The 14,594-nt window shown below is 41.7% G+C and overlaps 1 protein-coding gene across 1 annotated transcript; it reads right to left on the bottom strand.

The window, feature by feature from the left end:
• Positions 1–3,379: 3,379 nt before the first annotated feature.
• On the bottom strand, positions 3,380–12,270 carry ZFAND1 (zinc finger AN1-type containing 1). Its single transcript, XM_056854495.1, has 8 exons — positions 12,196–12,270; positions 9,485–9,527; positions 8,495–8,534; positions 7,225–7,352; positions 7,035–7,126; positions 5,354–5,475; positions 3,644–3,799; positions 3,380–3,555 (listed from the first exon to the last, which is right to left on the bottom strand). Exons 1-8 carry the CDS (start codon positions 12,248–12,250, stop codon positions 3,385–3,387), a joined length of 807 nt encoding a protein of 268 aa, XP_056710473.1. The 5' UTR covers positions 12,251–12,270; the 3' UTR covers positions 3,380–3,384.
• Between the last annotated feature and the right edge of the window lie 2,324 nt (positions 12,271–14,594).

Here is a 14,594-nt window from a genome sequence, read left to right as displayed (position 1 = left end):
TAATTCATGCCATCGTATTCCCTGTTACTATGTATGGGTATGAAAGCTGGACAGTGAAGAAAGCTGATAGGAAGAAAATAGATTCCTTTGAAATGTGGTGTTGGAGGAGAGTGTGACGGATACCATGGACTGCCCAAAAAAATCAATTCAAGCCTGAACTGACCCAAGAAGCTAAAATGACTAAACTGAGGCTGTCGTATTTTCGTCATGTCATGAGACAAGAGTCACTGGAAAAGACAATCATGCTAGGAAAAGTTGAGGGCAGCAGGAAAAGAGGAAGATCCAACAAGATTGACTCAATAAAGGAAGCCACGGCCTTCAATTTGCAGGATCTGAGCGGGGCTGTCAAAAATAGGACATTTTGGAGGACTTTCATTCATAGGGTCGCCATGAGTCGGAAGCGACTTGACAGCACTTAACACACACACAGATCCGCATTTCCCGGCTGAAATAATTCACACGCACACTCGTACGAAGAACGAGAAAAGGGGCAATTTCATCTGCACAAGGAGTCCAGTGTCACTTCAAAGGCCAACAAAATTTATCTCGGCGTGAGATGTTGTGAACCACAGTTGACTTCATCAGCTGCACTGGAGTCTGTTAGGCTGATGTTTTTTTAATCACCAAAGGCGGGGGTGGGGATAGGGCTGCCAGGTCCTTCTTTGCCACCCGGGGGGGGGGAGTTTTTAGGGCAGAGCCTGAGGAGGGCGGGGTTTGGGGAGGGGAGGGACTTCAACGCCATAGCGTCCAATTGCCAATGCAGCTATTTTCTCCAGGTGAACTGATCTCCATCACCTGGAGATCAGTTGTAATAGCAGGAGATCTCCAGCTAATACCTGGAAGTTGGCAACAAAGGGAGGCTGTTTTTTTCTTTAAAGGGCCAGTAAAGAAGAGTTCATGCTTAGTGGGTGAAGGCAAGCCACATCTGTTGATAGCTAGGCAACGTATGATGGGTTACAGTTTAGTCTTACAGGGCCTTCTATTGCTTACCTAAAGCTAAAAGCTACTGTTCTCAGAAAAAGCAACTTCAATACAAAATTACTGAATTCAAATGCATTAACAAAACCACCCCCTCCACTCTGAATAAACTGGTTGTAGTTGTTGTAATTCCGCCTCTCTCTAGGTCATCTTTCACGCATACACCTTTCTATTATGAAAATAAAAGCATCAACCTAATGGATATATATATTCCAGTGCATCTGATGAAATGAAATCTTGACTCACAAAAATTATGCTGGAATAAATCTTATAAATCTTTAAGGTGCCCCAGGATTCGTTTCATTTTGTGGTCAGACTAATGTGGCTACCCATCTGGAATTATCATAACGTTAATGATACAAGTATCTGAGGTTCCTTGTCACCCGATTAGTGTACTTTTTTGCTATCAAGTCACAGCTGACCCTTTACGGTTTTCAAGGCAAAAGACATTCATATATAGTTTGCCATTGCCTGCCTCTGCGCTCGGACCCTGGTATTCCTTGGTGGTCTTCCATCCAAATACTGGCCAGAGCTGACCCTGTTTAGCATCCAAGATCTGAGATTAGGCTAGGCTGGATTATAAAGTCAGGGGTACTGTAGTTTAATGAACCTTAATTTCACACACATTTGTTTAAAAAATGGTTGAGGGTACATTCTCAGGCTGCAATGTTCCATTTAGACACACCAGTTACATCTGTTTAAATACTTGTGAACTACCCTAAGTCGAAAGGGGAAGATTTTTCCTCCAGTAGCTTACTGGTATGAAAAACCCATCCACTTTGAGCTACTGGGTTTGAAATGGAACAGGAATGCTTTGCCTTTTAATTAGATGGATAATTTTAAGATGTGCTTCTACAGCACATCTGAAAATTGTTCACCTAAAAAAGGGGGCTAATCTGTAGTAGTCTTAGTGCTGCATCAGCACTCAAAGTGGATTCTACTTCTGCTGTACATTTAACTATCTTTTCAATTTAGTTCTCACCTGGTTACATGCTGATAATATGGCAATATGATCATTCTGCTACCTCACCTTTTATGGCCACTGGCTTTGGATGATCCTTTTAAAAAAGCTATTCATTAATCAAGACCAGATCTCTCAATAGCTATGACAGCAAAATAGAACGTCCACAGTCAAAAGCACCATGTCACTGAATGCCAGTTCCTGGGTGATACCAACAGCCTTCATGTACCCCTGCTGGACAAGATGAACTTTTGGTCAGATGGAGGAGGGTGATCATTCTGTATTTCCATTATTCATGAGCATAGAACAGATTTCAGAAACACTATTAAAACGCTGATTAAAATGCGAAACTCCAAATGCTATTCCAATGTAAAATATTAGTACTGTAAGTATGAAACATACAACAGTTTAAAACCCTAGAGTCCCCAAAAGCCCATCTTCAAGATAAATAAGATGCATATGTCAGCAAGTTTATGCTTAATCACCTTTCCTTCAGCAGGGAATGCCATACAACTAGGGCCACTGCAGAAAAGTCTCTGCTGCATGCTGTAACAGACTGCACCGACACTCTTTAGAATGGCTTTGACTACCAGTCTCGCTATGCAGATCATACACTTGTGTGTAAGAACAGTGTTTATAACCTCAACTCTTTCTTCTGGCTCTGAAGAGCTGCTAGCTTTTAAGTAAGATGATAAAGTACTGCACATGCTGTCTTCGTAACTGCATCGTGTGATAAAAAATAAAGTGTTCCGAAGGCTGTGTGCATGGTGCTATTCCTGGTAACCAGGAGAATACCACAGGAGCAGAGGATTTAAGGTGGTGAAGATAAGGGTCTTTGTAACGATGTAGTTCCTAGTTTGATTACATCTTCATTTCTAGGAAAATTTTCATCACCAAGATGTCTGTATTAAGAAATGGCAAGGTTTACTGCAGCAAGGATAAAAGAAATCTTGGTGACACGGAAGTGCAAACCTTTCACAAACCAACTTGCATGTGCACATTTTACAATCTTCACTGTTCGAAAAGTTGCTCTGAACGCCAGCTTCTCTGTAGAGTTGATGGGAATCCCAGTAAGATTTTTACTCTCCTTCAGATTCTCTTCCTATTGCTTATCAGAAAGCAGCTACTGATTTTGTGATGAATAGTGTGTATTAATGAGGCAGTGCAAATCAATGATCACAGGTTGAATTTTTAGAGCATCTGATGTCAACTCAAGACTCAATACTTTTCAATAAAGACAGTCTACACTTTGAACCAAGAAGCACCAAGAGACAAACATGTATAAGTGATTCACTCTCTTGTCCTACTGCGTAATGGAGTACACTATATTCTGTCTGTTTCTAAAACTGACTGCTGTGAATGAACACCTTCTTATAGCATACAGTTTTAAACAGACCAAGAAGTTTGTTTTATACTGATTATTACATATCCAGAATTCTCTACAATTATTCTAGATACAAATTTGCATCTTCTAAAAACTGAGCTTCATTATCAAGATATTCTAAGATAACATTTCCACCATTATAGAGTGGATATTCTTTGTTGCTTATCCAAGATGCTAGGGTGTGATCCAAAGGTAAGGCTTCTCCAGATGCTGTGTGGCAGAGTCTTAATTTCTGAAAAAATTAAAAAGACATCCTGGCATTACTGAATTATAAATCAAATAAAAATACGGGATACAGGAAGATGGTTCAGTTGAATTACCTTGGCCGTGGTTTTGTTGTTGTCATTTTTAAGGTTTGCCAAGGAAGCTGCTGAGTCAATTACTTTACCAATGCTCCATTTACTACAAAAGAACATGGGCTTGCTTTTCTCCTTGTTTCCTTTAGGTAAAAATACTTGGAAGTAGGTTCTCTCAGTCTACAACAGAAGAAACCAAATATCTTGTATTAAAAATACAAGTTTCTAGTCCCACAGGAATGACAGAAGACAACATCATTCAGAGTGTATCTGGGAACTGGCTAGGAGTGGACAAAATACATTTCCCCCACAGTTCCAGGGCTTTCTATTCACAGCTGTTTCCTCTGCAGAGATACTATCTTATGCCGTGCAGACATGCTGCATTGAAGTAGAAAGTTATGAGGTTACAAAATAAATGCTTAAATCCATATCCAGATTTTTAATATTTTTAACACTGCTTCAGTGGGCTTTCATTGTCAATGGGCTTATCATGTCAGCTATTTCCCTAACGATTCCCCTTCCTTCCTCTTCTTCTATTTAGACACTTTTGTCCTTCCAACAACAACTCTGGGCTGGATACAGCTAGCAAAGGTGCTTCCCTCTGGTTGAAGGAGTTTTCGGCTGATGCAAAATGCTTTAAAAAATCCCTCTGGCATTGAAATAAATCTGTGGGATCCAACCCACAGTTTTCTTTCATTTCAACTCTCCTTTCAAGCTACTTTAAAAAAACACCTTCTGAAGAGCACTGCAATTTTAACATGAATCCAGGTGGAGAGAAACAACTGCCCAGCAAAGTATCCCAATAAGCAATTTTATATTTGAGAATTCATCTTTCTTCTTCCTACGTTTTGGAGTAAGGCAGAAGGTAGTTAAGGAGGGCTGTGGCTCAGTGATGCAGCATCTGCTTGGCATGCAAAAGGTTCCAGGTTCAATCCCTAGCATCTCCAGTTAAAAGGATCAGGTAGTAGGTGATGTGAAAGACCTTTCTCTGCTTGAGACCCTGGAGAGCTGCTGCCAGTCTGAGTAGACAAGATTGACCTTGATCGACCAAGGGTCAGATTCAGCATAAGGCAGCTTTGTGTGTATCTTAAAGACATTCAGTGTCTCATCTGCATCCTGCCAGGCTCATTCCTCCATTCACATGTAAAATAATGAGAATTATAATCAAGTCTAAAAGTCCAAGACAACTGCAATGATCTGAAGTAACAAGACATTTTTATTAATTTTTATTTATTAAAACATTTATACCCCCTTTCCTCGTGGTTCAAGGTGGCTTTTTAAATAACATTTACATGCTGCATTTCAATCTCTAGGCAAAAGCACTTTATTATGCTCACAGTGAAGCTCAGAAAGGAAAAAAACCTCATTCAGCTAGTTGGTGCATAGGGACATATGGAAGGAGAAGGTCTTTCAAATGCAGAACCCCATTAGTAAAGATAGACTTCCTACTAGAAGGCTGTGTTTCACTTGAATCCTCCTTGCCTGCTAAATTGCAAAAGAGGAAACCTATATATAAATATTTCTTTTTAAAATGCTAATGGAAAACAATATTCCTACTGATCAGCAATAATAAAGAAGGGAATTAGGACTGTACTAGGATACAGGAAATAAGAATTACCACAATGATTAAGGCCCTAATTCCATGTACATTAACCATGCACACCCCTTTGTTGAATTAAATATGACGGGGGGGGGGAATCACAAATGTGGTTGGAATTCGCAATCATGACTCACCAGTGGCAAGGACTTATCCCCGCATGCATGCATTTTTAGTTTCATTAAGGCCACTTTTGCTGCTGTTTCGGCGTTCTTGGCTCCTTTGCATCTTTTTGTCACCACGGTTTCTTTCTTGGAATCTAAGGTAGATTGCATTTACCAGTTTTAACAAGAATCACATTTCCCTTGCTTGTGGGCTTACTAGAAGCACCTGGTTGTCCACTGTGTGAACACACTGCTGTACTTGATGGACCTTGGTCCGATTCCGCATGGCTTTTCTTATGTTCCCTCTTATATTGCTACACAGATACACTAGTGTAACTTTTCAAAGTGCTTCATAAATGGCATATTGGGAGAACACACAGCCTCCATTCACTTTCATATGTAGAATGGAACCTTTTATTTAACCTCTGATCACTGTGTGCCTGCCTTCATTCTATATACTCAATAAAGACTGCACAACATTAAATCTAAAATTGTAGATGCCTGGGACGGCACAGACACATAAGAACCAACTTGTTTCTAAGGGACTTTCCAAGACCATAATTTCTTAGTACTATACATGCATAATTGCTTATCTATTGTTACAAGGGATACAGATGTCTCTGCACTGTATTTTCACAGCATTAAAATTGTAATATTTTGTCACTGGGAAAATATAATGCATAGGATGATCTGTTCCCACATACTCTTTCCCCTTTTAAAAAGTAATAGGAATAGACTCAAAAGCTCATCAAGCAGACAGAGCCAGCATGGTGTTTCGGTTAGAGTGTTGGACTAGCATCTCGGAGACCCAAGTTTGAATCCTCTCTCTGCTGCAGAAGCTCACTGGACACACACCCTCGGCCTAGCTTACTTCACACGGTTGTTGTGAAGAGAAGAGGAAAATGTAGTCCATGTGGGGGGAAAGCAGCGTATAAATTAATTAAATAAACAAATATACTGAATTGTAACCCAAGCCCACTAGCAGAGACGCATTCATCTGATGTGATATGGCACTGGGGGTTACCGCATTATGTATTCCCAGCAATGTATTAAGAGTTTGAAAATGTTATAAAAAACATAGCTTTAAAAGGGTTTTTGGATACCACGGCTAAAAAATGATTGGAAGACGTCTTCACAGCTAAAGGGGCCAAACAAAGTGCGAACAGTATTTTTTATAACATTTTCAAACTCTTAATACATCGGCAGGAATACATAGAAAGTGCGAACAGTATTTTTTATATTGTTTTCAAACTCTTAATGCATTGCTGGGAATACATAATGCGGTAACCCCCGCAGAAAGTGGTTGCGGAGAAATAGATGTTAGAGATACAGCCTCCTTTTCAAGACCCTGTCAAAACAAGAAGCACATGGTGTGTGCTTTCGTCTGTAGAAGGCAGGCAATTAGGCAAACTAATCATTCAGAGGCTGGGGTTTATATAAATAATGTCATTACTTTCATATTTCCTATTTTCAGAGGGTAGCCCTGTTGGTCTGCAGTAGAACAGTCCGATTCAAGTCTAGTGGCACCTTAGAGACCTACAAGAGTTTTTCAAAAGCTTATACCCTAAAACTCGTTTCTCTCTAAGGTGCTACTGGACTCAAATCTAAATATTTCCTGTTAACACTTATGGATTAGTATTCTGTTCTACTGCCTAGCTCCAAACAGTATTCTGCAGAAAACAGCACTTGAAAGAAAAACCTCTACTATACTTGCCTACAATATTTTTAACAAGTTGTTGGGTGACAGCCATGCGAGGTTTAGGGGTTTCCAGTTTCTCACATTCATGGTCCGACTGATGACGGTGCCTGTGAACAATAACGGTTGAGGAAACATTCACTAGCCAACCAACAGCTTAACGCACGGACAGAGTAATGACAGGGGTGAGAGTAATTCTTTTGCTCACCTTAAGCAAAACTGCTTTTCACAAAACGAGCACAGTACTGGTACAAGTTCTTTCCCATCACAATCTTTGTACATGCACAAGAAAGATTTGTGATGATCCGGTTTCACTTCCTCGCTTTTCAGGTTTACCTAAGCCAATTTTAAATATGCCATATAAGAGTATGTTGGTCAGAAATGACTTATTTACAAATACACACTGCAGTTGTACTGAAATCTACATAGTTTCTGAAATGGTAGCTTAATACTGGCATTTTCTTCAATGATATACACACCCAATTTATAGCCCTTTCTGAATAAAAAATGCCCCCAACAATACATCCCATGGGTAATGTGAGATAAGTAAAGTAATATATCCTCAACCAGTGAAGTTAGCAAAACTAAATCAGTAGAGAAGTAGTCTAAAATAAGCAATTAATCTATCTTATGAATACTGAAGCCATAAATACATTATTACCACAGGCAGAGTAGCAATGAATGGGTAAAGGAAAGGATAGTAGTAAAACCAGAAACCTTAAGACAGTTTAAAGTTCAAACGAAATAAACCAATATAAAGCAACAGAAACCAGAGTGGGACATTTAAATCCATTTTTCCACTTCAAATTAACAGCAGAATTGTGACTGCGACAAAGCTTTAGCGTATATTAAGTATGGACAAAATTGATCATTTTAGTTGCTATATGTGTTAATACATTAAATGAAAACAAATGTACTAAATATACCTGGACACAGAAAACAACTTTTTACTCCTTTCCCAATTCCCTTCCCATTCTCCTTTTTTATTCTGTACTCTAAAAACTTAATAAAAAATTATTTTAAACAAATTAACAGCAGAATTACAGCAAAGCAGCTTATTTCAATATTTCAAGAAATGGCTTACACACGCTAACCGGTTCCTTTTAAAATGCACACTGTTCCCCCTTTGAACAAGATTGTGTGAAGAAAGCTCAGTGTGAACTAGCTGTCCACAAGACAACTGGTTGCATAGTTCCACCATTAATAGGAACATTTATTTGGGCCACTATGATGACCGGAATTTCATGCTACTTCCCCAAACCACCTGTTAACGCTGAGTTTTCTCCACAGAATCCCAATACATGGGCCAGATGCAGATGTTGGCTGCTTACACGCAAGATCTCTTGCAAAGATATAAGTTGGTGTGCTTTCAGCTTGTAAAATATTACTTACAAAGTTACCCCAAATGGGGTAACAGGAACTGAACTTCCTACAAGTCATAGAGATGTTACATGCTACAATAAGAATGGCCAACTTACCTCGGAGCAACCATGAGCAGACCGGCTTCTATGCTGAAGACTTAAGAGACATAACAATTAAGATATCTAACATAAAAAATCAAGAGAACACAACAATCTTGAAAAATTTTATCCTGCTCTTCCTCCAGTAACCTCAGAGCAGTGATTATTCTTTACAAATTTTGTCCTGACAGAAACCTGACATTGTGGGGCTTATACAAAGTTACCTTCAGCTTCACTGAATAAGCATTTAAACCTAGGTCTCCCAGATCCTAGTGCAACTCTCTGATCTGGGATCACCAAACCTGTTGAGACTTTGGTCACATTGGGAACTTAAAGGAAGGGTAGCGGAATCAACTACAAAATGACTTTCATGGGAGGCAAGATAAAACACAAAATGGCTACTGTGGAGGAGGCAGTCACAAAATGTTGGGAGGTTCTAAACTAAGCATCCTCCTATGGTAGGGACAGCTATTCCCAAGTTGATGCTCCTTGTAGACTCAAGGCACCTCCTGGATCTTCTGACATTCTTTTTATTCCAGTCAAGTAGAGGAAAGCCTTGACTTGTTCTTTGCTTTGAGGGAGATGCATGTGGATACCATGAAACACACTGATGGGCAAGCACGGTGCACATAGGTGTTATGTTGGGGGATTGCTGGTCTAACCACTACATCACACTGAGATTACTGGAGAGAGACTTGGCAGTTTTTCCAATGAAGTTGTGCTAAATGGTGTACCCCTTCCCCCCCTCCCAAAAAGAACAATACATATTTGCTACAAGTATTTGCTTTTTCTCATAGGGACCCCTTGTTTCCTTTCCATCTACTAATACTTGCTTTTCTCTATGACTTTAGTAGCCCTGCCTTTCTACCACTACCTCAGTTGCCTCACATCTCTGCGCCCACTGATTTTAGGTTCCTCAGGGCTGTGACAATATTTAAGCTGTATTACTATTAAGCTCCAAGAAAAGTGATCACATTTCATAAATAATAATATTTAATTGCTTCATACCAGAAAACTTGGGAGCAGCTATCACACACAAAAGGTAGAAAATCTGAAATGAAAAAGATGGTATTTTTTAGCTGTTTACATCAGTGCATATTTAGAAAAGCCAAATCACAACTCTAATAAAACAGAGGATTGGGAGGATGGTCTGAGTTTGCACAGCATATGGAAAGGAGGGTTGAGCAAAATCATTGCTCTAGGAGTGGGGAGGGGCCTACATGGAGCGTTACTGTGTTCAGTATGTTTTAAACCTGATTCTGTAAGATGCCTTGAGCTATCAGAATGATGGGTGATACATATTTTATGGAAATATACCCTAAATGTAATGTGAACAATGATGATCCTGTATGTTCATTTCTGATGCCAAATTGCATCTTATTACCCTTGCAAGATATCTGCCACGTCCCCTCCCAAGGCAGACCCCCCCCCAATGTACCCCATGCTGTTCCAGAAGGCCCACCTACGAGCAGGTTTTCAATGCCCACAACAGACTGTTGTGGGAAAGGGAGGGGGTACTTCCATTCACACACTTCCAGCACACACTCCATTCTATAAGCACAAGCTGTGCACTTAATGAGTAAGATTTAACTGCAACAATGGCAACACAAAAAGCACTTACATTTGTCAAAGTCAACCTTTATTTAAAAAAACAGCCATAGTTAAAAAGAACCTAAAAACAAAGAACCTACTTCTGCGACAGTAATAGCAATCCATCAAATGGATTTAAAATCAGCATCCAGCACTGCTTATTGTAAGAGCTGTTCTCTCCCTGCCAACATTTGCAAACAGTGCAGGGAAAGATAAGAGATTTGACACTGAAGAGCACATGGAACAATGTATTAACTATGAACATCTAATACAAAGGTAGACTATCACTCCAGATTAGATTACCTTTGAGTCCCCTGGCTATTTGGTGTTCTGGTCATGAGCATAGGCGGCTGCTTGTTTCCTTTGGGCCGCACAATACACACATTGTAAAACTGCAGCATACAGCTTTAGCTTCATTATACAGCTTGCAAAAATTAGCTCCTTTTTAGTTTGAGAGTTAAGTAGCAGTACTGTGACTGGTGCAACTTGGCAGCAGTTACATCAAGTATTTTGATGCCAGAACACTAGCTGTGTTAGTCTTTTGCAGCCAAGCTTTCCTGGTCTGCCTCAGATTCAAGAATCTGAGTAGCAGAAACTGATTCCTAACCGTCTCAGCAAGAGAACATAAAGACCAGAAGAGAAGCTTCTGAATGCTTTTGCCTTGTTATCATTAAGGCGTAGGTTGTGCCATTCATCAATAACAGTTGCTATCAACCCTGTGTTTATGGTGCCCTTCCTCCAAGGATATCAAGGAGGTGCATGTTGTTTTTCTGTTCTTCACAACACCCCTGAGGAAGGTGACACCAGCAACGGATGAATAGGGATTTGAACCTGGTCTCCCCAATCCTAGTTTGACACTCTACACCAAGTTTCTTGATCTGAGTCATAGAAGTATAAAATAGAGTGCCTCTGCACATACAGAGTGTCTTTCACTCACCGATGATCTGCTCTAGCCTATTTCCATGTACCCTGGAATTAAAAACGATTGCAAACATATTATGTTAATCTTAGAAATTAAGCATCTCTTGAGCAAACAACCAGCACCTCCTCTACACAAGGGGCCAAGCAGCCATGAGCTCTGACACCTTCTCTCGCCTTTTCATCTGAAGAAGTGAGCTGTGGCTCATGAAAGCTCATACCCAACTAGAAATGTTGTTAGTCTATAAGGGGCTACTGGACTCTTGCTCTTTTCTACTGCTATTAACAGACTAACACGGCTACCCATCCTGATCTCTCTCCTTTTCATGTTTGCCACAGGATAAATGCCTACAGTTGCAACGAGGACCTGGACAAACTAGAGGAACCAAGCAATGGCTAGCAGACAAGATCTACCCCTCCACTTCCTCACAAGCTACGCCCTTTAATTGCATATTGTTTCCTCCTGTTTTGGAATCAGCCATAGAGAGTTTTTATGACCTAAGAGTTTTTTTTTTAAAACCCATGCATTTGTTTCCGGTTTTCATTTGAATGCCAATCCACCAGTGGGGCAAAGCCCTCAAAACAGAACACGGCTCCATGATACCGCGTCTTGCACCTTCACACTGAAGCCATTTATATACAGGTTTTGACTTGGATTTGCCGCTCTCTAGATGCACCTTTCCCCCACCCAAATTCTCCAAACTCAACCATAAGCCCCCATGCAGAGGTCTGAGAATTTGGATGGGGAAAAGGTGCGTCTGTGTGCGTGTGTGTAAAGTGCCTTCAAGTCGCAGCCGACTTATGGCGACCCCTTTTGGGGGTTTTCATGGCAAGAGACTAACAGAGGTGGTTTGCCAGGGCCTTCCTCTGCACAGCAACCCTGGTATTCCTTGGTGGTCTCCCATCCAAATACTAACCAGGGCTGACCCTGCTTAGCTTCTGAGATCTGACGAGATCAGGCTCGCCTGGGCCATCCAGGTCAGGGTCAAAGGTGCATCTGGCAAATCCTCCCATGCATAAATGGCCTGAAAACCCCCATTCAAAAGAGAACCGGAAGTTCTACGGTTGCCGAAAGACCGCAGCCACTTAGGAACTGTCGCGAGACCCACGTGTTCCCAAAGCATCAAGACCTCCCATTTCTATTCAGTAGGCGTCGGTCGCTTGCCCGGCTGCTCCCTCCGCGGAGCGCGCGCGGCCCCCGGCCCTCTTACCCAACTGCCCACAGTGTTCTACGCCGCAGTGCTGCCCTATCTCCACTTCCGCCATGTCTGCGTAACGCGCATGCGCACGCCGCTCTCTCAAACTCGTCCTGTCCGGATGCTGCCGGGACGGTGGAAGACCGCGCCCTCTGTGGCTTGGCCCCCGTGAGCTGCACCGCGGAGTGATCCAAAGATAGCTTCTAAAATCTTCCCCCCCCCCCACCCTTAAGCTTTCTTAATCAAAGGAGCAGGAGGGGCCAAAGACTGAAACACTTTCACCCTTCCTTCCCTAGGAATTATCACTTTCCTCTTTTCCCTCTCTGCACCCCACTTTTTTAAAATCTTTTCTTTTCCTTCTTTTCTTCCACTTCCTTTCTCACTTGGTTTCTTTTTCATCTTTTCTTCCACTTCCACTCCACTCTTCCATTTTTTTCCTCTTCTTTTCCCTCTTCTTTCTTTCTTTCTTTTATTTCTCTTTCATCTTTTCTTTTTTCTCTTTTCTTCCACTTCCTTCCTTTTCCATCTCTTCTTTTTCTCTTCTTTCTTTTCTTCCACTTCCTTCCTTCCTTTTTTCATCTCTTCTTTTTCTCTCTTCCTTTTATTCTCCTTCCTTCCTTCCTTCCTTCCTTCCTTCCTTCCTTCCTTCCTTCCTTCCTTTTCATCTCTTCTTTCTGTCTTCCTTCTGTTCTCCCACTTCCTTCCTTTATTTTTAATCTCTTCTTTTTCACTCTTCCTTCTTTTCTTCCTTCCTTTTTCATCTCTGCCTTGTTTTCTTTGGCTCGGGGGTTTGGAATTTACAAAAGCCGTGCAGCGTCATCTCCCATTTTCCTTCTGCTGCTTTAGTATATTCCAGCTTTCTCTTGCATGCAGCAAGTGCTTGCAAAATCTTACACGGTTTTATTCCCATTGAGCTAGCAGGCATTTCTTCTAGGTAAACGTGCATGCATAACGTGAGATAAAGCGGACGGGAAAAGTCACTCTCCCATCGACAAGACGTATTAAACCGCTAGAGGTTTCCTCTCCTAACCGTGAGAGGCGTGTTCTAGCATGGGCTGGGGTTCCCAGTTCGAATTCAACCATTGCTGTGAATGATCTCACTAGACAGCTCTGAAGGGTAGTTTATACACTAGCTTCCTACGTCTGCAGGCAAATTCCCCCTTCCAGAAACATCACATCCTTTGGCAAAAGCCCTCGATGCTCTCCAGATCAGGTGATCTTCACTTCTTTCTCCCGCAGAGCTCCCATCCCAGCTTTCCTTCACTTCCGTGGAGCAGGTGGAGCTGCAGGAAAAATTGAGGAAGCATCGCTTTTGGGCCTGCACAACGTATAATTTAAGAACAGCTGCCTTCATCTGAGGAGGAGGAAGGGTCTCGGCTCCTTATATTTTGTGACGCCCCCACCACCACCTCCAGCAACAATTATGGGCTTCACAAGACACATAGGAAGGCTTAGAGTTGCCAACTCCGGGTTTGGAAATTCCTGGAGACTTGTGAGTGGAACCTGGGCAGGGCTTGGGTAAGGGAGGGGCCTCAGCAGGATATAATGCCATAGACGCCACCATCCAAAGCAGCGGTTTTCTCCAGGGAACTGATTTTTGTAGTCTGGGGATCAGCTGCAATTCCAGGAGTTCTTCAGACTTCACCTGGAGATTGGCAACCCTAAGGAAGTTCTGTAATGCCCAGATATAAGGGCTGGTTTAGAACACTATGTATTCATACGCACACACATGGAAGCTTTGGGAAGTTTGCATCTGGGAGCCATGAACCAAAAAATCATGCTCTCTGTGCTTGGTACGGCCTTTCACCAGTAGAGAGCTCTGAATTACGTTCATCTTCAGGAATGTGGTTTCTGGTTACCGAACTCACAAGATCAGGCACTCACTAAGTGACGCCTTCGGCCAATATCTATAGGTTATGCTAATTAGAGTGAAGTAGACCCTTAATGGGCATTGGTGCTTTTGTGTATCAATCTGCTTGTCAGCAGCCATGGGCCTGCCCCATGCGAATGCATAAATGATACTGACTTTCCTTTGTTTCTCTGGTGAGTGACTCTGCATCTTATTTGTGGGTTAGTTCACCCCAGGTCTGTGTTTAGCTAAATAAAGAACTGTTGCTCTTTTTAACCTCCTCCTAGTTGTCTTCATTGGACTCTTATAAGACATCCAGGGCACTTCAGTTCCAGCCAGAGGTGGTGATTTCCTGACAATTTTAAGGCCTCGCTCTTCCAGCGTTTAACTCTCCAAGAGAAGGACTCATTAATCAATTTTATTAGTCTCCCTTTTAGCCTTGACTTGGCTCTATCGAGTGCTCCCTGACTCCCAGACCATTGATGCATGGGAGGTTTTGCCACTGGTTCTGTGGACCCCCAGGGGTCCGCGAGAACTAAATTAAGGTCAGCGAAACAAAGTTAAA

This window comes from Euleptes europaea, chromosome 8 (assembly GCF_029931775.1).
Source record: "Euleptes europaea isolate rEulEur1 chromosome 8, rEulEur1.hap1, whole genome shotgun sequence".
In the NCBI taxonomy this organism is placed as follows: Eukaryota; Metazoa; Chordata; class Lepidosauria; order Squamata; family Sphaerodactylidae; genus Euleptes; species Euleptes europaea.
This window is presented reverse-complemented; position numbering and strand designations above follow the sequence as displayed.

Coding starts and splice junctions, on each gene's coding strand:
- ZFAND1 (XM_056854495.1), bottom strand. CDS start 12,250: ATGGCGGAAGTGGAGATAGGGCAGCACTGCGGCGTAGAACACTGTGGG. Junction 7,353..8,494: donor CTGCTCATGGTTGCTCCGAG/GTAAGTTGGCCA, acceptor AAATTGGCTTAG/GTAAACCTGAAAAGCGAGGA. Junction 3,800..5,353: donor GGGATAAGTCCTTGCCACTG/GTGAGTCATGAT, acceptor CTTCTGTTGTAG/ACTGAGAGAACCTACTTCCA.